The sequence below is a fragment of the Bos indicus x Bos taurus genome, chromosome 2, assembly GCF_003369695.1.
Source record: "Bos indicus x Bos taurus breed Angus x Brahman F1 hybrid chromosome 2, Bos_hybrid_MaternalHap_v2.0, whole genome shotgun sequence".
NCBI classification, from domain to species: domain Eukaryota; kingdom Metazoa; phylum Chordata; class Mammalia; order Artiodactyla; family Bovidae; genus Bos; species Bos indicus x Bos taurus.
The window spans coordinates 124,269,032-124,291,298 of NC_040077.1; the positions used below are offsets into that span (position 1 = coordinate 124,269,032).

At 47.5% G+C, this 22,267-nt stretch overlaps 1 protein-coding gene across 1 annotated transcript in view; it reads right to left on the bottom strand.

The window, feature by feature from the left end:
• OPRD1 (opioid receptor delta 1) overlaps positions 1-22,267 on the bottom strand; it is a 40,683-nt gene that overhangs the window by 1,175 nt on the left and 17,241 nt on the right. Inside the window, exon 2 of the mRNA XM_027518490.1 lies at positions 2,797-3,146. Coding sequence (XP_027374291.1) covers positions 2,797-3,146 — 350 coding nt within the window. The remainder of the gene's footprint in view (positions 1-2,796; positions 3,147-22,267) is intronic.

Consider the following 22,267-nt stretch of genomic DNA (forward strand, 5'->3'; position numbering starts at 1 on the left):
AGGGGCTGGTGGGCCTAAGGACTTTGTCTCCCTGCTCACCCACCCTTTTAGGCTTAGCCAAGCCCCGCTGCCTCCTCCTGGCCTTTTCGATTCTCCTCCCTGCAATGTCCTCCACCACTTCTGCACTTGGTGAACTCCTACTCATCCTTCAAGACCCCAGAAAACTGGCCCTAACCAAGGAGGTCTGTTTTCTATAGTCTCTCCCAGTCCCTTTATCAGCCTCTGTGCCCGTGGGGAGCAGTGATATAATGATAGAATTTAGCTCAAGCCCACTAAATGTCTATCATGATGATAACTGAAAACACTGCACACATTTACAAAGTAGCTCCAGTGGGGACAGTACTGCTAAGATTGACTTAGAGAGCACGTGTTAAGAGTAGGACTCAGGCCCTGCTAACTGTGTGATGTGGCCTGGGCAAATTGTTCAACCTCTACCAGAGTTTCCATAAAGTGGGACTAACAACAGTACCTAAACTCATAGGGTTGTTGTGAGGATCAAATGGGCCATGGTGTGGAAAGCATTTAGCACAGAATGGTTCAAACACTAAGTGCACTCACAGGGCAGAAACATGGGAGTCCAGGGGTCAGAGCTAGGGCCAAGGAGGCAGATCTCACCTTCATGTCAAGATCGTTCTGACTGCCACTCTTGTCCACAGATAAGAGGGGATGGAATAAGCTCCCTTCTCCTGGAGTGTGGGCTCAGGCTGCATGAGCACCTTGGGGATGTTATGGAATTCAGATACAGGGCTGAGGCTGGCCCAGGGGACTCCCAGGACCTCTTGGGATCCCGGAATCTGAGGACCCATCCAGTAGACTTGGAGCCTGAGAGCTGTGAGAAAGGGGCTGGGGTCCACAGACAGAGTGGGTCCACAGGACATCAGGCTGGCAGGACCACCAGCCACAACTGGACCCAAGGACTTTCATGGTACAGATGGCAGAAGCAGGCCGAGAGAGGAACAGCACTTGTCCAAGGTCACACAGCAAGTGGCTTATAGAACTGAGTGCCAATGGCACACACTTAGGGAGTGTGTGTATGTGTGTGAGTGTGTGTGTTTGAGAGAGAAAGCGAGTAGGGGGCGGGGGATGAAGAGGCCCATCTGGCCCAGCCCCCAGGAGGGCTGAAGTTAATGGCCTGTAAACTGAAGGCTGACAGTGAGGAATGAGGTCCAGCTGCTGAGTCAAGACAAATCACTCAGAGACTATATAAGGGCACGGGGAGCTCTACCCTTGTGAGGGTCGAGGGTAGCCAAGAAACTCCCCACCAGGCCTGTTCCCTCTCCTACGACAATGCAAACCTTCACCCTGGCGGCAAAAAGGAGCAACAGTTATGGGGACAGGAACCCTGGGCTCTAGGCCAGATTCTCCCAGATGCCTGCTAAACAAACCACCTGACCTCTCTGATTCTCAGTTTGCTTTCAGCCCAATGGAAGCAGGCGTCCCTGCCTTGTCTATCTCACAGGCTCAGTTATTCTAATAGCTGCTATTTATTGGGCCTTGACAATAAGCCAGGCCTTGTCCTAAGTGTTTTACAATCTATCATCTCATTTAATCTTTTCAACACCCCATGACAGAGCATGGCTCAAGAGAGGTTAGTGACCAGTATCTCTGACACCTGCTAAATTACTTTTCCCATTTATATCAAGCTGGGGTCATATAACCAGCTATCACTGGACTTCCAATATGGCTCACTGGTAATTCGCCTGCCAATGCAGGATCCCCTGGAGAAGGAAATGGCAACCTACTCCAGTATTATTGCCTAGGAAATCCCATGGACAGAGGATCCCGGCAGGACTACAGTCCATGGGATCACAAAAGAGTCGGACATGACTAAAGCAACAACTAACCAGCTATCACTAGGAAGTGATGGACCCTGCATTTCAAGTAATTGTGCTTTCTCACCACTCCCATATTCATCTGCTGGCCAGAGGCTAGTACGTGTGTGTGCTAAGTCGCTTCAGTCGTGTCTGACTCTGTGACCCCATGGACTGTAGCCTGCCAGGCTCCTCTGTCCACGGGATTCTCCAAGCAAGAATACTGGAGTGGGTTGCCATGCCCACCTCCAAGGGATCTGCCTGACCCCGAGATCAAACCCTCATATCCTGCGTTGCAGATGGATTCTTTATTCATTGAGCCACCATGGAAGCCCAGATGCCAGCACACTGTAGCCCAAACCATCATTTGGAGGCTGGATCCCTGATTGACTGTGTGGAGTAGAAGGCCCTCCTCCTCTTACTCACACTGGACTGTGATGTGAGTGAGAAATAAACTTCTACTGTGTTAAGCTATGGCTGTTACAGCAGCCACCCTGACTGATACAGGTAGTTACTATACTACACTAATTGGTACAGCATTTTACTCTGAGGAAATGCGCCTGTCATTCTATGGAGGCCATTCTCTAGGCCCTGCTTTGGTCATCTGGGCCAATGGGGTGGAAGGGACTTTGGGATGGGATTGCAGATCTTATGGCCCCCACTGCTCACTGGTCACCCTTACCCCACTGGCTATCCATCCACACATCTGGCCATCCATAATCCCATTCATAAAATTTCTTTGGCCAACCACCCATATGACCACTGACCAGTCATTCATTCTCCCATCAGTCCATTACTCACATTCCCATTGGTTGATTATTCACACTCCCACTGGCCAGCCATCCACCCTTTCATTGATCAGCAACCCACACTCCATTGGTGATCCACCTACACCCACCCTGGTAAAAGGTCTACAAACCCACAGAAGCCTGTGTGCTGCCTCCTGTGGTCAGTGATCTGTACCAAGGCTCCCTTCCTCACTCACCCCGGGGGCGGGTCACAGCCATGACCATGATGGGTACACCGACACCGGAGGCCAGAACCCAGATGCAGATGTTGATCAGCTTGGCCTTGGCCGGGGTGCGGAAGTCCAGGGCCTTGACGGGGTGGCAGACGGCAATGTAGCGGTCAACGCTCATCATGGTGAGCGTGAAGATGCTGGTGAACATATTGTAGTAGTCAATGGAGAGCACGACCTTGCAGAGCAGTTCCCCAAAGGGCCATGTCTCCATCAGGTACTTGGCACTCTGGAAGGGCAGTGTGCTGGTGGCCAGGGCATCTGCCAAGGCCAGGTTGAAAATGTAGATGTTGGTGGCCGTCTTCATCTTAGTGTACCTTAAAAGGAAGTGCATATATAATTGTTCCATTTCATGGATTTCAGTTTCACATGAAACTTACGGAGAGGAATGACTGACCCAAAGTGACGGGAAAGGTCAGGGGCAGAGGTCGGACTAGAACCCTGACCTATCTGATTCAGCATCACTCCTTTCCACTATAACAGATTCAAAAGGAGATCTCCAGCAGGGAGTAATTTTAGTAGGAAGCTACTCAAGGAAAAACCCTTATCTTCTCGGGGGTTCTAAGCAATATGCTTAAAGATAAAACTTGGCTCCAGAGGAAAACAGGTCTCAGTTCTAATACTGTCTCCACTATTTATTAGCTGAGTGACTCTGGGCTAGTAACTTGACCTCTCTAAGCCCTGGTGTCCATATTGTTAAGAAAAAAAAAAAAAGTGATACTTTTACCAACCTCATAGGGCTGTTATAAAATTTAATAACAGAAGATAGAGCATTTAGCCTTGAGCTCAGAGCATGGTAAGTGCTCAGTATATGACATTTGTTATTATTCTCCATATATAAAAATGAAGCTGGGGGCTAGACCAGAGTGACATGACCCTCTGGCCTCTGCCACTGACCTGGCCTTTGGGGAATATGATCAGCCCAACTCTGAGGAAGCCGAGACAAACTGGCTGGGGCCTCAGACTGCCTGGGTGTTCTCCAGGGTTGACCAGGGCTCCCAGTCGGTGGGCCTGTCCAGGCCAACTTAGCCCCAGGTGGCTGGACTCCCCCAGCTGCAGGCAAGGGAAGCAGGTGACAGAGTCACACACTTGACCCAGGGCATGAGTCCAGGTGTCCAAACCAGATGTCTGCAGCCACGCCGGGCACCCAGAGCTCGGCAGCATCCTTCCTTGGTCTACTTGCTGCCCAGCTGCCAGCCCTACAGCTGGCCTCTTGTTGGGCCAACATTTACAGTCATGACCTCTCCTGGGGAGGCCTAGGCTGGGCACCAGGTAGCCTGGAGGAGGCGAAATACACTGAAACAGACCATCCCCATGCAGCATGATCATCACAGAAACACACAGACACCAAGGCAGGGGTAAGGATACATTCCATGATCCTGGAATGATCTGAGAAACCCAGGCATGAGCAACTCTTCAAGTTTCACAGCAAGAAGAGCCCAGAGAGATTGAGGGAAAGTTTTTACTACCCTGTGGTCCAGGGACTCCAGAGGGAATTTCCAGAAGAGTCTGTGAGAAGTGCAGATTCTTAGACCGCACCCCAGGTCTTCTCAATCTTAATCTCTGGAAATCGGGCCTGGAGAATCTTCATCTTCAACCAGACACCACACACACACACACACACACACACACACGTGCGCGCGCTTCTCATGGACTCTAATGCTTGAGAAACACTATGTAGCCTAAAGGGCTTCCCTGGTGGCTCAGTGGTAAAGAATACTTGTCAACGCAGGAGACATGGGTTTGATCCCTGCTTCGGGAAGTTTCCTTGGAGGAAAAAATGACAACACACTCCAATATTCTTGCCTGGGAAACCTCATGGACAGAGGAGCCTGGTGGGCTACAGTCCGTGGGGTCACAAAGAGTCGGACATGACTGAAAGACTAAGTAGCCCCAACGCATCCTAAAGCCCACACTGGGGAGAGGTGAGAAAGTGATCTGAGGCCACAGAGCGACGGTGGCAGACCAAGGGGAGAACTTGGCCCTCCTGGCGCCCAGATAGCGCTCTCTCCCCGCTCCACCAAGGCTGGAGCCACACCGCGCACCTCTGTTCTTCTGGGCCGAACCTACCTGACAGCGGCCAAGTCTGGTGCCCCCAGCATGAGCGCGCCCACTGTTTTGAATGACTGAACGAACTCACATCATCTAAGGCTGCTCCTTCACAAAGTGACTGATTTTCTTTTTTTCTTTTTTGGCTAAAAAATAAAAAGGACTCTTTCATTGTCCTCCAGGGCCAGCATCTGTCTCACTTCCTCCCAAAATAGCTGTCATTTGCCCTGGGGCTGGAGAAGCAAAAAGTTTTGCTCGGAGACAGCAGAATTGCGAGTCTCGGGAAGTCTGCCTTCAGCGGGTGCGGGATCACAGCTGTGTGGGAGGCGGTCCCAACCCCACAGCTGACTCGTCTAATTTCACTTCTTTTACGCAGAACAATTAGAGGCTGTTCTCTGCCTGCTATTTTGATTTGTGAAGGATCCTTCAATTCCCAGAGGGGGCTGGGATAAGGGGAGTGGGTGATGAAGCTGCTGTAGCTGGCCCAGACAGGGCTGAGGCACGGCTGACTCGGGGGATCGGTGGGGCCTAGAATAGGGAGGGGGAGGTCCACTGGCCGCCAAGCCGGGTCCTCCTTGCCTCCTCAGTGCCAGTCCTGCCACTTGACGGCTCTCAGCCCCCTAGGGACGGTGGTTTAGCCGCTAAGTCGTGTCCAACTCTTGCAACCACATGGACTGTAGCCCGCCGGGCTCCTCTGCCCATGGGATTCCCAGTCCCCTAGGAGCTCCTCAAAGTCCTCTCCACGTTCCACAGACTGGCCCCTACCACCTCTCAGGCCTCAGCTCCCAGAACCTTCCTCTTGGTGGGTGTCCCTTCTCCCCGCCACCCCGGCCCCCGCCCCCTATCCCCCACCAACAGCCTCTGTGCTGTGCCTTGGCCACATCAAGCCCATCCCACCTCAGGGCCACCGGACTGCAGTTCACTCAGCCCGGAACCCTCATCCTCCAAATTTTTCATGGCTTGTTCCTTCTTCTTCTTCTTCTTCTTCTTTTTTTTTTTTTTTTGCGGCTGTGTTGGGTCTTAGTTGCAGCATGCAGAATCTTTATTTTTGGTTGCAGCATGAGAAGTCTTACAGCACCCGGGATCCCTGACCAGGGATGGAACCCAGGCCCCTGCACTGGCACCTCAGAGTCTTAACCACTGGACCACCAGGGAAGTCCCCCATCCCTTCACTTAATCCAGGATTGTATTCAAATATGTCCTCCTTGGAGCTGCTGCCCCAATATCTTGGTACCCTCTCTCCCCTCCATCGCCTTGTGTGCGTGCATGCTAAGTCACTCAGTCGTGTCTGACTCTTTGCGACTCCATGGAGTGTAGCCTGCCAGGTTCCTCTGTCCATGGGATTTCCCAGGCAAGAATACTGGGGTGGGTTGCCATGCCCTCCTCCAGGGGATCTTCCCAACCCAGGGATCAAACCTGCGACTCCTTTACTGCTGAGCCACCAGGGAAACCCCTCTATCTCCTTACACCGCTTCAGTCTTCTTTATGAAGACTGAAGTACGAACCACCGCCTGTCTTTTATCTTCTTTTCTCCCCCTTTGTCTCTCTCACCCACATAAGCTCCCTGAAGGTAGGGCATGTTGCTTATCTCGTACCCTGCCGTATCATCAGGCCTGCCAGATGAATAGCAGCTTCTCCATCAACATCTGTGGTACAGATGTCTCAGTCCAGGCCTCCTCAGCTCTCATGGGGACCATCACAGCAGCCTCCTGCCCCACCATTCATCCTCCACTTGAGTCAGGATGCTCACAGTAAAGGTGAGTCTGCTCAGGCAGATTCGACTCTATCCGTTATGATCCTTCCATGGCTCCCCATGGCCATCTGGATAAAAACCAAACTCCTCACACTGGCATTTCATCTGGGTGGCCTCCCTCCCCACTGCGCCCGCCCATCCTGTCCAATCCCATCTGTGGTTGCCTCAGACACTTGTTCATTCTAGCGTGCCCTCCCTCTGAAGAGCCGGCCGCTGTGTTGGTCTGGCAGGAATCCTCCCGACTGCATACACGCAGTTCCTGCCAGTGTAATACAACGCCCTGGTGTCAGAGCACTGTAATGAAACCAGCTGCCCTTCTGCCCCACCTTGTCTCTACTTCTCAGCCCTGCTCCCCAGAGCAACCACTTCTAATGTTTTTAAGTTATTCTTCTAGTGATTATCTCCATAATTCTAAATACTATGTTTAAATGTCTATTTCTTGATGTTATCTATTTTAGACAGTAGCTGTTGAAGTTTGTATTCAGTTAAGTCAGGTTATGGGCTTCCCTGGTGCCTCAGTGGTAAAGAATCCGCCTGCCAGAGCAGGAGACGTGGGTTCGATCCCTGGGTGGGAAGATCCGCTGGAGAAGGAAATGGCGACCCAGTCCACTATTCTTGCCTGAGAAATCCCATGGACAGGGAAGCCTGGGGGGACTACAATCCATAGGGCTTTAAGAGTCGGACATGACCTAGTGACTAAACAAAATAACAAAGTCAGGGTATGCACCAGTAACAGACAATCCCAAAATCTTGATGGCTTAACACATGAAGAAGCTTTATTTCTTACCCTTGCAGAATCCATTCAGTGTCTCCAGGATATCCATATTCCATGAGGCAGTTCCAGCCTGCTTCAATCTTGTGGCTCTGCTATCTTAACCCAAGGCTGCCTTGGCCACCACAGAGGGAGAGGGGACAGACACAGTCATCTAAGCTTCAGTCTAGCTGCAACACAGCACTTTCTCTTGAAGCTGACTGTCCAGAAGTAGTTATATTGGCCTCATCCAATTGCAAGGGACTGAAAAGTAATCTTTTGTGTGTCCAGAAGGAGGGAGCACCAAGTACTAGTGAATACTACTAAGTTCCTCCTTGTTGTTTAGCTGCTGAATCGTGTCACTCTTTTGTGACCTCAAGGACTGTAGACCCCTCTGTCCATGGGATTTCCCACGCAAGAACACTGGAGTGGGTTGCCATTTCCTTCTCCAGGGCATCTTCCCCACCCAGGGATCAAACCTGAATCTCCTGCATTGCAGGTGGATTCTTTACTACTGAGCCGCCAGGGAAACCTCCACTAAGGCCCTCCACACACAATAAGGATGAACTCTCTTCATCTACCCAGCTTCCTCTCCATCCTCCCAATATAGTTCTACCACAATTTAAAATTGTTTAGTCAAGTTGATATCCAGAGTTTATTTTTTTTCCAGGGTTTACATTCATGGTTTTTAAAAAAAATTATTTATGTATATTTCTTTGGCTGTGCCAAGGTCTTAGTCGTGGCACACAGGATCTTCAGTCTTCGTCGTGGCATGTGAGTTCTTTGGTTGTGGCATATGGGACCTAGTGCCTTGACCAGGGATTGAGCCTGGGCGTGCTGTGTTGGGAGCACAGAGTCAGAGCCACCGGACCACCAGGGAAGTCCCCAGGGCTCACATTCTTATGACTTTCTGGTACTGTCCACTGCTGAGCCAAATGGTATACTATAGTTGTATTTGTTTTTTGGTACTAATTTTTGTTTTTTGTGGAGTTAAAACCTGCCTCTTTTTGAAAACCGAATATCATACATTAATGCACATATGCGGAATCTGGAAAAATGGTACAGATGAACCTATTTGCAAGGCAGGAATAGAGACACAGACATAGAGTACAGACATGTGGACATGCCGGGGGGAGGGGGGTGGGGTGAACTGGGAGATGGGGACTGACATGAATGAGAGTGGGAACCTGCTGTATAATGCAAGGAGCTCAGCTCGGCGCTCTGTGATGACCGAGATGGGTGGGGTATGGAGAGACGGGAGGGAGGGACAAGAGGGAATATAGGTGTACTCGAAGCTGGTTCACTTTGTTGTACAGCAGAAACCAATACAACGTTGTAAAACAACTGTATCTCAATAAAAAAACAATTGCTTCTTTTTTAAATTTGCTTACTTCTGTGTACACATTGATAAATCTCTTCAAACACTCCAGCAGACCCACAAAAAGCCTTTTCCGTGCACTCACATAATCTATCAAGTTCCTTTTGCTTTTCTAGTGAATCCACTTCCCGGAGCTTCCCTCCTCCTCTCTCAATCTGGAACTGGTTGCTTTTCAGAGCGCTGAACACCTGTCCTCCTGTGTTAGAGCCCCTGTTTCCTGGATTACAAGTCTTGTTTATCATGGCTTATGCCCTTGTTTTGGTGGAGCACATCCTCTAGTCACTTCCTAAAGAAAGGGTACATAGGAAGGAAAAAATTTACACCCTGGCAAGCCAGCAAATGTCTTTCTTCTATTCTCACGTCTGATTCCTTTGACTCTACGTAAAATAGTGGATTGGAAATCATTTCCATCAGAAAATTGATGGCATGGCTCCCTCATCTTCTAGTTTCCAGTGTTGCCACTGAGGTGTCTGAAACCATTTTAATTTCTGATGTTTTGTATGTAGTCTATTCTTCCCGCCTCTGAAACTTTTAGGAGCTTCTCTCTCTCTCTCTCTTTTTAAAATTTAATTCCTTTTAACGCTGTAGGCCACACCGCGTGGCATGGGGGAATCTTAGTTCCCTGATCAGGGATCGAACCTCAGGGTTCCCTGCATTGGGAGCACATCTGGACCACCGGGGAAGTCCTAGGACCTTCTCTTTACTCCTAGATTTCTGACATTTGTGATGATATGCCGTAAGACAGCTCTTTTTCATTTTTATCGGGCCCTCTCAGTCCAAAGGTTCATGCCCTTCAGTATAAAATGTCCCCTCATCAGTTCTTCAGTCCTTTCCTCCCCTCTGCTTTCTCTGGAATCCCTGGACAATCCGGTAGTCAGATATTGGGCCTCCTAGATTGATTGTCTCCTTTTCTTCTTTTTTATTTGCTGTCTTTGCAGTACATCTTCTGGGAATTTTCCTTTTCATTACCTCTCAGCCTTTCTATTGACTTTTTTAAAATGTTATTTTGTCTCTCATTTTTATTTCCCAGTGCCTCTTCTTCTCTTATTATTCCTTTTTATATAGCATTTATAGCATCTTATTTCAAGAACGTAATATCTTCTCTTTTGTCTCTGAGGATACTGACAATTTTTGTCTTGTATTTTTTTCTGCTCTCTGCATGGTCTATCTGCTTCACACAGTTTTGTTTATTTGTCTGCTTTGGCCTCCCTCTTTTATCCCGGAGACTTGGATATCTGGTGATATGTGATCAAAGGTTGCCCTTTTCTTTTTAGTGTTTATTTATGTGGCTGTGTCACGTCTTAGTTGTAGAATGCGGGATCCTCAATCTTCGTTGCAGTATGCCAGCGCTTTAGTTGCAGCATGTGGAGTTTAGTTCTCTGACCAGGGTTTGAATCTGGGCCCCCTGCAATGGGAGTGTGAAGTCTTAGCCACCGGACCACCAGGGAAGTCCCTAAAGGTTGGCATTTGAGTGAAGCACTAATTAATTAATTGACAACATTGGGGGCTGGGGAGTGGCTGTCAACTGGTGTGCTTCATTCTAGGTGGACTGAATGGAGATCTGGCTTTTCTTCTAGGAACACTTAAATATCAGTGACTGTAGCTCCCTTCTTTGGGGGCTTCAGAAAAGAATCCTGCCATTTCCTCCCTGGAGAGCACACTTCTGGCTGTCAGGATTCTGGTAGCAGAGCTACCCCTGGTAGCAGAAGGGGTCTGGAAAGCCATTTTTGTTTCCTTTGGTATCTCGCTGTGACCCTTCCTGTGTCTGCAGCTGCAAATTCAGTCCCCCTAGGTTACCTTCTCCAAGGAAAACACCCTCCTGCAGAGTGGAGGGGCGGCCACCTGGCTGTGCAGGGTACAAGGGATGGGGAACTAAGGGTCTCACTGTTCTGTCTATAGGTAATTGATTCCCTACCCCTGTTTTCAGCCCCACATCTCACCCTTGCTCGGCCTGTTCCTCCTGTTCAAATTGCTTTTCATCACCCAAATAGGTGTTGCCATCCCTTAACCTGAGACCTAAGAGGTGAAGCGATTTGCCAAGGTCACGTGGCCATGAAACGGCAGGGCTGGTACTTAAATCAGGAAGTCTAGTGCCAACAGCTGGTAATGACTTTGCTGTTCTGCCCCTCAGTGCTTGCTACCTTCCTCCTCCACTTCCTTCCTCCCCCACATTCCTTGAAAAAGTCAAAGAATGTGAGCTTATTATTATAAGCTGAAGTTTGTTCACTCATCCAACAGGTATCAGTGGAGCAGCTGGTATGTGCTGGCACTGAGGAAGGGCTACAGGAGTGAAGATGGCAGTCTGACTTCTTGAAACTTATGATCTTAGGGAGGGGGCAGACACTGAACAAATTGCTGCACTTCTTAAGCAGGGGAGTGATGGGGTTTGACTTATGTGTGGTTTTCAAAAGGTCATCCTGACGACCGTGTGGGGGCTGGGGTTGGAGGGCAGAGCAAAAGTGGTTGAGAAAATGGACTTCTAGGAAGATAAATTTTATCTCCCCACATCTCAAAATCCTACTGTTGGTTTCTCATTCTTTTTTTTTTCTATTTCAAAAAGTTGTAGATATGACATTGGACCCTTATATCATACCTGATTTAAAAATTGACTCAAAATGGATGAAAGACCTAGATGTAAGAACTAAAACTATAAAACTCTTAGAAGAAAACAGGGGGAAAGTTTCATGACACTAGATTTGGCAACAAAATCTGGGACACGATACCAAAAGCAACAAATTAAAAAAATAGATAAACTGGACTACATCAAAATTCAAAGCTTTTATGCATCAAAGGACATGATCAACAGAGTGAAAAGGCCACCCACAGAATGGGAGAAAATATTTGCAAATCACATATCTGACAAGGGGTTAATATCCAGAATATTTAAAGAATTCCTACAACTCAACAATAAAAAAGCAAACAACCAGTTTTAAAATATGGCTAATGGACTCAAACAGACATTTCTCTGAAGATATACAAAGGACCAATAAGCTCATGAAGAGATGATCAACATCATTAATCATTAGAGAAATGCAAATCAAAACCACAATGAGATACCACTTCATACCTATTAGAATGGCTACTATCAAAAATCAAAACAAAACCAGAGAGTAACAAGTGCTGATGAAGATGTGAAGAAATTGGAGTCCTTGTGCCCTATTGGTGGGGATGTAAAATGGTACAGCCACTGTGAAAAATAGCATGGTGATTCCTCAAAAAATTGAAAACAGAATTGCCATACGATCCAACAATTCCACTTTTGGGTATATACCCAAAAGAATTAGAAGCAGCGTTGTTATGGAAATAAAAACAAAAATAAACAAATAGGAGCTAATTAAATTTAAAAGTTTTTGCACAGCAAAGGAAACCATAAACAAAATGAAAAGACAATACTCAGAATGGGAGAAAATAATTGCAAATGAAGCAACTGACAAAGGATTAGTCTCCAAAATATACAAGCAGCTCAGGCAGCTCAATGTTAGAAAAAAACAACCCAATCAAAAAATGGGCAGAAGACCTGAACAGACATTTCTCCAAAGAAGACATACAGATGACTAAAAAAAAAAATGCTAAACATCGCTTATTATTAGAGAAATGCAAATCAAAACTACAGTGAGGTATCACCTCACATGGGTCAGAATGGCCATCATCAAAAAATCTACAAACAATAAATGCTGGAGAGGGTGTGGAGAAAAGGGAAGGAGCCCTCTTGCATTGTTGGTGGGAACGTAAGTTGATATAGCCACTATGGGGAACAATATGGAGATTTCTTTAAAAACAGGAATAAAACTACCATGTAATGAGCAATACCACTACTGGCCATATACCCTGAGAAAACCATTCTAAAAGACACGTGTACCCCAGTGTTCACTGCAGCACTATTTACAGTAGCCAGGACATGGAAGCAATCTAGATGTCCATTATAGAGGAATGGATAAAGAAGTTGTGTACATATATATTATGGAATATTTCTCAGCCATAAAAAGGAATGCATTTGAGTCAGTTCTAGTGAGGTAGATGAAGCTGGAGCCTGTTTTACAGATTGAAGTAAGTCAGGAAGAGAAAAATATCATATATGAACACATATACATGGAATCTAGGAAAATGGTACTGATGAAGCTATTTGTAGGACAGAAATAGACATGCAGACAGAGAGGACAGAGTTGTGGACACAGCGGGGGAAGGAAAGGGTGGGATGAACTGAGAGAGCAGCACTGAAACATATACATTACCAAGTGTAAATAGACAGCCTGTGGGAATTTGCTGTATGACCCAGGGAGCTCGGCCTGGGGCTCTGTGACAACCTACAGAGGAGTGGGATGGGCTGGGAGGTGGGAGAGGGGTTCAAGACGGAAGGTACATATGTATACCTGTATGGCAGAAACCAACATGACATTGTAAAGCAATTATCTTCCAATTAAAAATAAATTCTAAAAAAAGACAAAAAAAAAAAAAAAGCAGGGTCATGAAGAGTAATCGGTACACGCATGCTCATAGTAGCATCATCCACGACAGCCGGAGGTACCCACAGATGAATGAATGGATAAACAAAACGTGGTCTATACATACAATGGAACATCATCAAGCCTTAAGAAGAGAGGAAATTCTGACACATGCTCCAACATAGAGGAACCCTGAGGACGTGCACCAAGTGAAATAAGCTAGTCACAAGAAGACGAAGACCTCTGTGAGTCCACTCACATGAGGTACTGAGAGTAGTCAGATTCACAGAGACAGAAGTAGAATGGTGCTTTCCAGGGACGGAAGCAAGAGAGAATTGAGGGGTTATTATTTAATGGGTACAAAGTGTCAGTTTGGGAAGATGAAAAAGAGTTCTAGAGATGGATGCTGGTGATGGCTGCATGACAATGTGAATATACGTGACGTCAGTGAACCGTGCAATTAAGAATGGTCAAATTTTATGTGTATTTTACTGCAATAAATAAGTTGTGGCTAATCAAGTGCTCTCACTGTGCCTGTTTTCTGAGCTAGAGAGTCTGATGAGGAAGTTCTTTAGTGCCATTCAGATCCTAGCTCCTCAACACACTTAGCTGTGTGATCTTGAATAAATTACTTCGCCTCTCTGAAGCCGTTTCCTCATTGGTAATTTCAGAGTAATCACGCTTTTGGAGCCAACACAAGCGAAAGCCTCTAGCTTACTAGCCAGCACAGAGGTAAGAATTAGCAGCCTTTAAGGGTTTATTTTCCCTGATATTTTTATGCTTATTTTTCTCATAGAATTCAATCCTCTCTGAATTGGGCCCAACCCTGGGGATGAACTCTATTGACTCTGAGATGCCTTGGGAAACTCATTGCTTTTCTTTTTTTCTAGGTCAAAATCCCCTTTAGCGCATCTTGAATTACACAGCTGCTAGGGAATTTCCTCCCAACCATCCTTCTCAGGGGCTTCCTTGGTGGTTCAGTGGTAAAGAATCTGCCTGCCAATGCAGGAGACGTGAGTTCGATCCCTGGGTGGGGAAGATCCCTGGAGAAGGAAATGGCAACCCACTCCAGTGTTCTTGCCTGGGAAACCTCATGGACAGAGTAGCCTGGTGGGCTACAGTGCATGGGGTCACAAGAGTCAGATACGACTGACTAAACAACAACAACAATCCTTCTCAGACCTCAGGGAGGCTTCCCTTATAGGAAGCACCGAGTGCCTGACCATGTTGATTTCAGAGCCCTAAACCCATTCCACCATCTGTCAGACAAGCCCCATTCCCCGCCAGCCCCAGGCAGGGAAGAACAGGCACCACCTCTATCCATTTCCCTTTAACTTGATACAGACTGGCCTTGCTCAGTGTCTAATGCACAGCCAGGGCCACAGGAAATCCACACATGCTCCTGGGTCTCTGGAGAGCTGGGCTTCTTGATGACAAGTAAGCTCCTGGTAAGAATTTCCTTCCCCCGGGAAACCCAGAGCGGTTGGTTAGACTGATTGACATCTTAATGCCCAGCGCCCAGAAGAAGACTAAAACATTCCCTCCTATGTACAAGGCCCCAAGGGGACAGGTCTGACAGCTTTGGGTGGCTCATTTTTTTTTTTAAAGCAATATTCTCTAAGTGTCTTTTCTCTCCTGTACCAGTGAAAGTGAAAGTCACTCAGTCATACCCGACTCTTTGTGACCCCATGGACTATACAGTCCACGGAATTCTGCAGGCCAGAATACTGGAGTGGGTAGCTTTTCCCTTCTTCAGGGGATCTTCCCAACCCAGGGATCAAACTCAGGTCTCCCGCATTGCAGGTGGATTCTTTACCAGCTGAGCCACCAGGGAAGCCCAAGAATCCTGGAGTGGATAGCCTATCCCTTCTCCAGGGGATCTTCCCGACCCAGGAATCAACTGAGCTATCAAGGAAGCCCGCATGTACCAGGTAGTATGCCAAATGCACTGAATGCATGATTTCATTTCAACCTCTTTGCAACCCTGAGTGTTAAGACCTAGCTTATCACACATCAGCCATGGCAGAGGGGCCAAGTCTGGAGGCAGGGACCAAAGGGAGGGAACTGGTCCAGAGGTGGGCTGGTTCCAGAGCCTTCACCTGCCCTCACACATTCCTCAACTTTGCTATGATCTGGAGTTTGGAGACCACCTGTTCACAGTCCAGGTAGGGTAGGGGAGAGAGACTTATACACCTCAGAACAATGGCACAGATGTCATGATGGGGCCCGGTGGGGCAAGGAAGAGAGGTCAGTTCAGAACAATATGTCCACTTCTGGTCACAAGGGTGGCAGCCAGAATTTGTGGCATTACAGCTGCATCCCAGGTTTTTCTCAGGCATGATTTTAGGTACTTCTTACACCTGTGCTTCGTTTTATTCTTTAATAGATAATAAGCATTTGTTGGACACTGACTCTGTGCCAGGCACTGGGAAAGCATTTTACATCATTTAATTTTCCCAGTACCCTATGGGGTGGATAGGATTTATCATTCCTGATTTATGGGGAGCAATAAAGGAACTTGCCCAAGGATGCAGAGGCAGAAAGAGGCGGAGCAGAGATTCCACCCCTGTGGGCATCTCCAAGTCCCTGGTGCCTTCCTCTGGACTTCCATTTCAGCTTCTCCCCTGCAAACCCAGAGTGCGCACCCTTAACATACTCTCTTTGACAAGGAAAACATTAAGTCCCAAAGGCATGGCATTGTCTCGGTCACCACTAAGCCTGGGACTTCCCAGCTCCAAGCAGGTGCTCAAAGCACATCTGTTGAATGAATGAATGTCACTGCATCTGTCCGCCACACTAGACAGGGCAGCCTTCAGGCAGGAACCGTGTCATAAACATAGCATTTACTGAGGGATTCCCGGAGGACGGAGGGTCAGCACCCTGATCCTTGGAAGTAACCAACCATAGACCCAAGAGCTCTGAGATAGACCACGGTGCTCCCTTCATCCCTTCTCTCCTCCACCCAGGCCAACCCAGGGTCCCTGAAGGACATCCGGGCCTGACCCTACCTGCCCTGAATCTGCAGTGACTCAGCTATGCCTTGGCAAAAGGAAATCTTGTCAGATCATTTACCGAAAGGAGCAAATTTGTTTTTATCTGAGCTGAGGGCTATTTTCTTTTACCTCTCATACATAAGAGCTCACGGGGCAAGAGACCTAAAAACAATAACAGCAACAAAGTAAGGGCACCAATCAGGCTGATCGACCTTACGGCACCTTAGGAACCAAATCAAACAAAATGCTTCAGCCTAGATCAAAACTCACTGGGTCCCAAACAGCATGGACTGTTGGGAGTATTCAGAGTTAATTTTCTTCCCCAGTGCTTTGTCAGATCTCAGAAATAACAGCTGCTCACTATAGAAGGTCCAAATAATACAGAATCATTTCATAAAGAAAATTTAAAAACCATCAGTAGGACAGACTATCATTGACAGATAACAGGCAAATATACAGGCCCTGTTTTAAATAAATGGGATCTGGCTCTAATACTATTATATAACCTGTTTCTTTCTTCTCAAAAATATGCTATAATCATCTTTCCATATCCACAGACACAAATTAATATAATTTGGGGGGACTGATTGTTATTCTAATCCAGAGGTCAACAGACTTTCTCTGTAAAGAGCCAAAAAGTAATTATTTTAGGCTCGATAGGCCCCTTAATGGAGAAGGCAATGGCCACCCACTCCAGTACTCTTGCCCGGAAAATCCCATGGACGGAGGAGCCTGGTGGGCTGCAGTCCATGGGGTCGCAAAGAGTGGGACACGACTGAGGGACTTCCCTTTCACTTTTCACTTTCATGCATTGGAGAAGGAAATGGCAACCCACTCCAGTGTTCTTGCCTGGAGAATCCCAGGGACGGGGGAGCCTGGTGGGCTGCCATCTATCGGGCTGCACAGAGTCGGACACGACTGAAGTGACTTAGCAGGCCCCTTAAGGTCTCTGATGCATATTCTTCTGCTTTTTGTTTAACATGTTTGTTTGTGTGTTTCGTTTTTTTTTTTTTTTTTTTGGCCTCAGGGCTTGTGGAGGTCTTAGTTTCCTGAACAAGGATTGAACTCCAGCCCTTAAGAGTAAAAGTGTGGAGTCCTAACAACTAGACTACCAGGGAATTCCTGTTGGGTCGCAAAGAGTCGGACACGACTGAGCGACTGAACTGAACTGAAAAGTGTAAAAAAAAACATTTTTAGCTCAAGGACTATACAAGAACAGACTACAAGCTGGAGCTAGTCTCACTTACAGACACTAATGCTCCCAAAGATAGTTACTTAATAAATCTCCGATTAAAAGACACATAGGTTGCTTCTGCTCTTTTGGTATTATAAACAGTATTGTGATAAATGTCTTTGTGCACAAAGATATCTGATGGTCTCCTTGGGAAATTCCTAGGATCTCAGAGCTAGAAGGAAACTTCCCAGTGAGGGCATTCCCTCTGTGGCACTCCAGACAAATGACTACGCAGTTTCTGCTTATGTACATCCAGAGATGGGGAACTCGCCACCTGCAGCACAGTCCTTCCCATTGGGGACAACTCACAGGAAAACAAGTTCTTGGTTTTATCTGAGCTGAAAACTCCCTCCTTGTCACCTGGCACCATTTTTCCTGGTTACACTCACAAATCACAGGTTCTAAACCTAACCCTTCTCTTGTCCACGTGTTGGAAAATAAAGATGTTAATGGTACTCCCTTCACCCAGCTTGGTGAGACCTGAGTTAATATGAAGAAGAGTAAGTGCTCAGTATGGCTGGTTGGTAAGCTGCCTTCTCACACCGAGTAGCCATTCCTTGGAGCCCCCATCTCAGTTGGGCCTCAGGCATTCAAGAATATGATTATCCAACTTGGTGATCCAGTGGTTAAGAATCCACCTGCCAATGCAGGAGACATGGGTTCGATACCTGGTCCAGGAGGGTTTCACGTGCCTCCAGGCAACTAAGCCTTTGTGCCACAACTGCTAAGCCCGTGCCTAGGGCCCACGCTCTGCAACAAGAGAAGCCACCACAATGAGAAGCCCGTGCACCTCAAGGAAGAGCAGCCCCTGCTCACTGCAACTGCAGAAAGGCCCATCATCAACGAAGACCCAGCGCAGCCAAAAAGAAACAAAGAAAATCTTTTTAAAAATGGAATGATGCGAGTAAAGACGGTACCAACCTCTGGGTTAAGGGAGGGCCAAGACGATGCAGGTAAGCCACATCACAGACGCTCAGGCCTTCTCCCATCTCTCCAGGCAGGTAAGGGAGGCTGAATCTACTTTCAGTGGGATCTATAACCCCAAAGCCATTAACGTGGACACGGGCCACACCAGGAAGGGTGGCCTCTGTGGATACGTTTTCAGGTTTCTGCCCCTTGGCTGGCTGCATCCACCATACATAGACGTGGTGGGGTCTCTCCTTTTATTTATTTTTTTACTTTTTATTTTCCCCCAGATGCGTTTTTGTGTATTTCTTACTTCACTGACATCACTGCTGGTGGGACATCAGCTTAAGCCATGCTCCCATCACATCACGCACCCCAGACGGGCAACTTTGTTCCAGCTCACAACCTTGTTCCTCTTCTACTTCTCCCTGAGCTCCTTGCACCTCCAGCAGGTAGTGTCACTACCAAAGTTCCAGTAACAACCGTAGTGGGTTAAACGGCAGCCCCTAAAAAGACAAGTCCACATCCCAACACCCAGAACTGGTGAAAGTGGCCTGATTTAGAAAAGGGGTCTTTACACATGTAATTACATTTTTTTTTTTTTATACGTTTTTTTTTTTTTCTTTTTGGTTGTGCAAGTAGGATCTTAGTTCCCTGACTAGGGATAGAACCCCCTGCATTGGGAGTGCATCTTAACCACTGGACCACCATGGAAGTCCCTAAGTTAAGGATCTTGAGACCATCCTGGATTATTGGGGTGGGCCCCTAGCTCTAATGACAAGTGTCCTTGTAAGAGACACACAACACACAGGAAGAATGAAGGCCATGTGAAGATGGGAGCAGAGATTACACTGATGTGGCCACAAGCCACGGACTGTTGGAGTCACCAGAAGCCGAAGAGGAAAGGAAGATTTTTCCCCAAAAGCCTTCAGAGGGAATGCAGTCCTGGAGACACTTTCTGGACTTCTGGCCTCCAAGAATATAAAAGACTACATTTCTGTTGTCTTAAGCCATTGGGTTTGCAGCAATGCATTACAGCAGCTCTGGGAAATGATACAGTAAAAGTGCAGCCAAGGAGAAGCATGGACTTTGGCACCAGACACACCTAGATTTAAGCCCCAGCTCTGCTTCTAACCAGTCAATCCTAAAGGAAATCAACCCTGAAGATTCACTGGAAGGACTGATGCTGAAGGTGAAGCTCCAATACTTTGTCCATCTGATGCGAAGAGCTGACTTCACATCAGAAAGTCAGATTTAGAAAAGACCCTGATTCTGCGGAAGATTGAAGGCAGGAGGAGACGGGGATGACAGAGAATGAGATGATTGGATGGCATCACCAACTCAATGGACATGAGTTTGAGCAAACTCCGGGAGATGACGAAGGACAGGGAAGCCTGGCGTGCTGTAATCCATGGGGTTGCAGAGTCGGACACGACTGAGCGACTGAACAACAACAGATGCTTCTAACCGTAAGACCCGGGGTGAGTTCTAACTTCTCTGAGCCTCAGTTTGCTCCTCTGTGAACTGGGTATAACCATCCTTCCTCTCGAGGGTGTGGTGAGTGTGGGATGAGTTCATGCCTATGATCTCCCTAGCACACTCCTGGCACATTCGTATCATATGGCTTCTCTTCTTGTCCAGATGAGGAAGATGGGCCCAGAATGATCCCTGGGGTCCCAGGCTCCTGACTCCTTTTCTGGCCCTTTGGTAACCTACCACCATCGAGATGAAACACAGAGCCCTGTTCTGGAACTTCCTCCCTAGAAGAGGCTCTGATCTGGAACACTGAGTTCAAACTTCCCCACCCACTTTGCAGATGGGAAAACTGAGGCCTGGAGAGGGAAAGACAATTGTGCAAGGTCACACAGAATAGCAGTTCCCCCGACTTCTAGGAGCCCAAGTTCTTTCTACTTCTTGAAGCTGCCCTCCCAGGAGCTAAATCTCAGATGAGGGTTCAAGGTAAGAGGCCAAAGGGAAACGGGCTCCTGTCCACGGCTTCAGAGTTCCTGACAAGATTGCTGCCTGCACTGTCCGTCCCTGCGTCCAGTGGTTAACCAGGGAGGGTGGGTCCATGGATGCAACTGTCCCCATCACTGTCAGCATCTCTGCCACCATCTCCAACACAACAGCTACACAGACTCAGTACTTAACACGAGTCTGGTGTATTATACTGCATCCTACCATGACATTTATAAAGACTATCTCATTCAATCACTCCAACAACCCTATGAAATTGCTATTATCATCCTCATAACAAAGGAGGAAAGTGAGCCTTGGAGAGCATACTGGGTTGAATAGTTGCCCTCAAAATTCACACCTAAGGAGTTCCCTGGTGGTTCAGTGGTTAAAAATCCACTTTCCAATGCAGGGGACACGGGTTCAATCCCTGGTCCAGGAAGATCTCACTTGCCATGGAGCAATTATGTCCATTCACCACAACTGTTGAGCCCATGCCCTGCAACTACTGAGCCTGTGCCCTAGAGCCATGCTACACAAGAGAAGCCACTGCAATGAATACAATAAAGTTATTTTTTTAAAAAAAGAAATGGTTGTCCTATTGAATAGATTAAGGTGGGCCCTAAATCCAATGACTGGTGTCCTTGTAAGAAGAGAACAGAGATACACAGAGCGACACGGTCATGTGAAAACGCAGCCAAGAACTGGAGGGACACAGCTACAAGCCCAGAGGATAACAGCGAGTGCCGGCCACCACCAGAAGCTCAGGGACCAAGAACTCTTCCCCAGAGCCTTCAGAGGGAGCAGAGTCCTGTTGATTTCAGACTTCGAGCCTCCTGAACTATAAAGAAAGTATTTCTATTGTTTTAAACCACCCAGTTGATGGACTGCCTGGTGGTCCAGTGGCTAAGACTCCACGCTCCCCAGACAGGGGGACTGGATTTGATCCCTAGTCAGGGAATGAGAGTCCACAGGCCAAAACTAAAGATCCCGAATGCCACATGGAATGTCTAAGATCCTGCCTGCTGCAACCCAGCACAGCCAAATAAAAATAAATATTTTTTAGAAAACAAAAATAAACCACCCTGTTTATGGTGATTCGTTATGGCAGCCCTAGGGAATGAATACATAAGGATAACCGTCTTGCCAGCAGTGGCCTAAAACACAGAAGCAATGTCTGTTAAAACTGCTCCACTCCCCTGCAAGACCAGCAAAAAGACTTTTTTCATCAGAAATACAGAATGCTAGCACTGGAAAGAAAGACAGCTGATAAGAGTATTTACTGGGCATTTACTATGTGCCAGTTGCCTTGCTAAGGGCCATATGTGTGTTCACCATCCCACTGAAGGGGCATAACCACCACAGGAGGTGACCATTATTCTCCCCATTTACAGGTGAGAAAGGTTGAGGCTCAGAGGGCTGAAGTGACTCACCCAAAATCCTGGAACTAGGAGTGGCAGGACCTGGGTAAGTCTTGGGTTAATTCCAGAACCCAGAGTCCTGACCTCTACCCCATCTTCTCTCAGTTGGTCAAGTTCAATCCCTTTGTTTTACAAATGAAGAAACCAAGGCATAGCTACAGTGGTGATCCCAAAGGCTGTGCCCACTCTGGGGGATGAACAGCTTAAATAAAGCAACGGCCACCCAGCGGTCCAGCTGAGGCTCCCTGTATTTGTAAACAAGGGGTGCTTGCTCTTCCCACTGGCAAAACAAGTTGGGGTGGGCAGGGAGGGCAGCAAGCTATGACCTGCCCACCATCTGAGTGGCGAGTAGCCAGAAACTAGTTAGTTATCTCAGTTTTGGCAAAGCCTGAGGAAGCAAAGTGGTTAATGACAACGAGGCCCAGCAAGCGTGTCGAAAGAGAAGATTGAAGGCTGGAACATAGAAATACAAGGCTCCTGAGCTGCACATGAGTGAGGGGGGTGGGGTGGCCTCCAGAGAGCACTCAGCAATAAACAGGGCAGGCACCTTGTTTG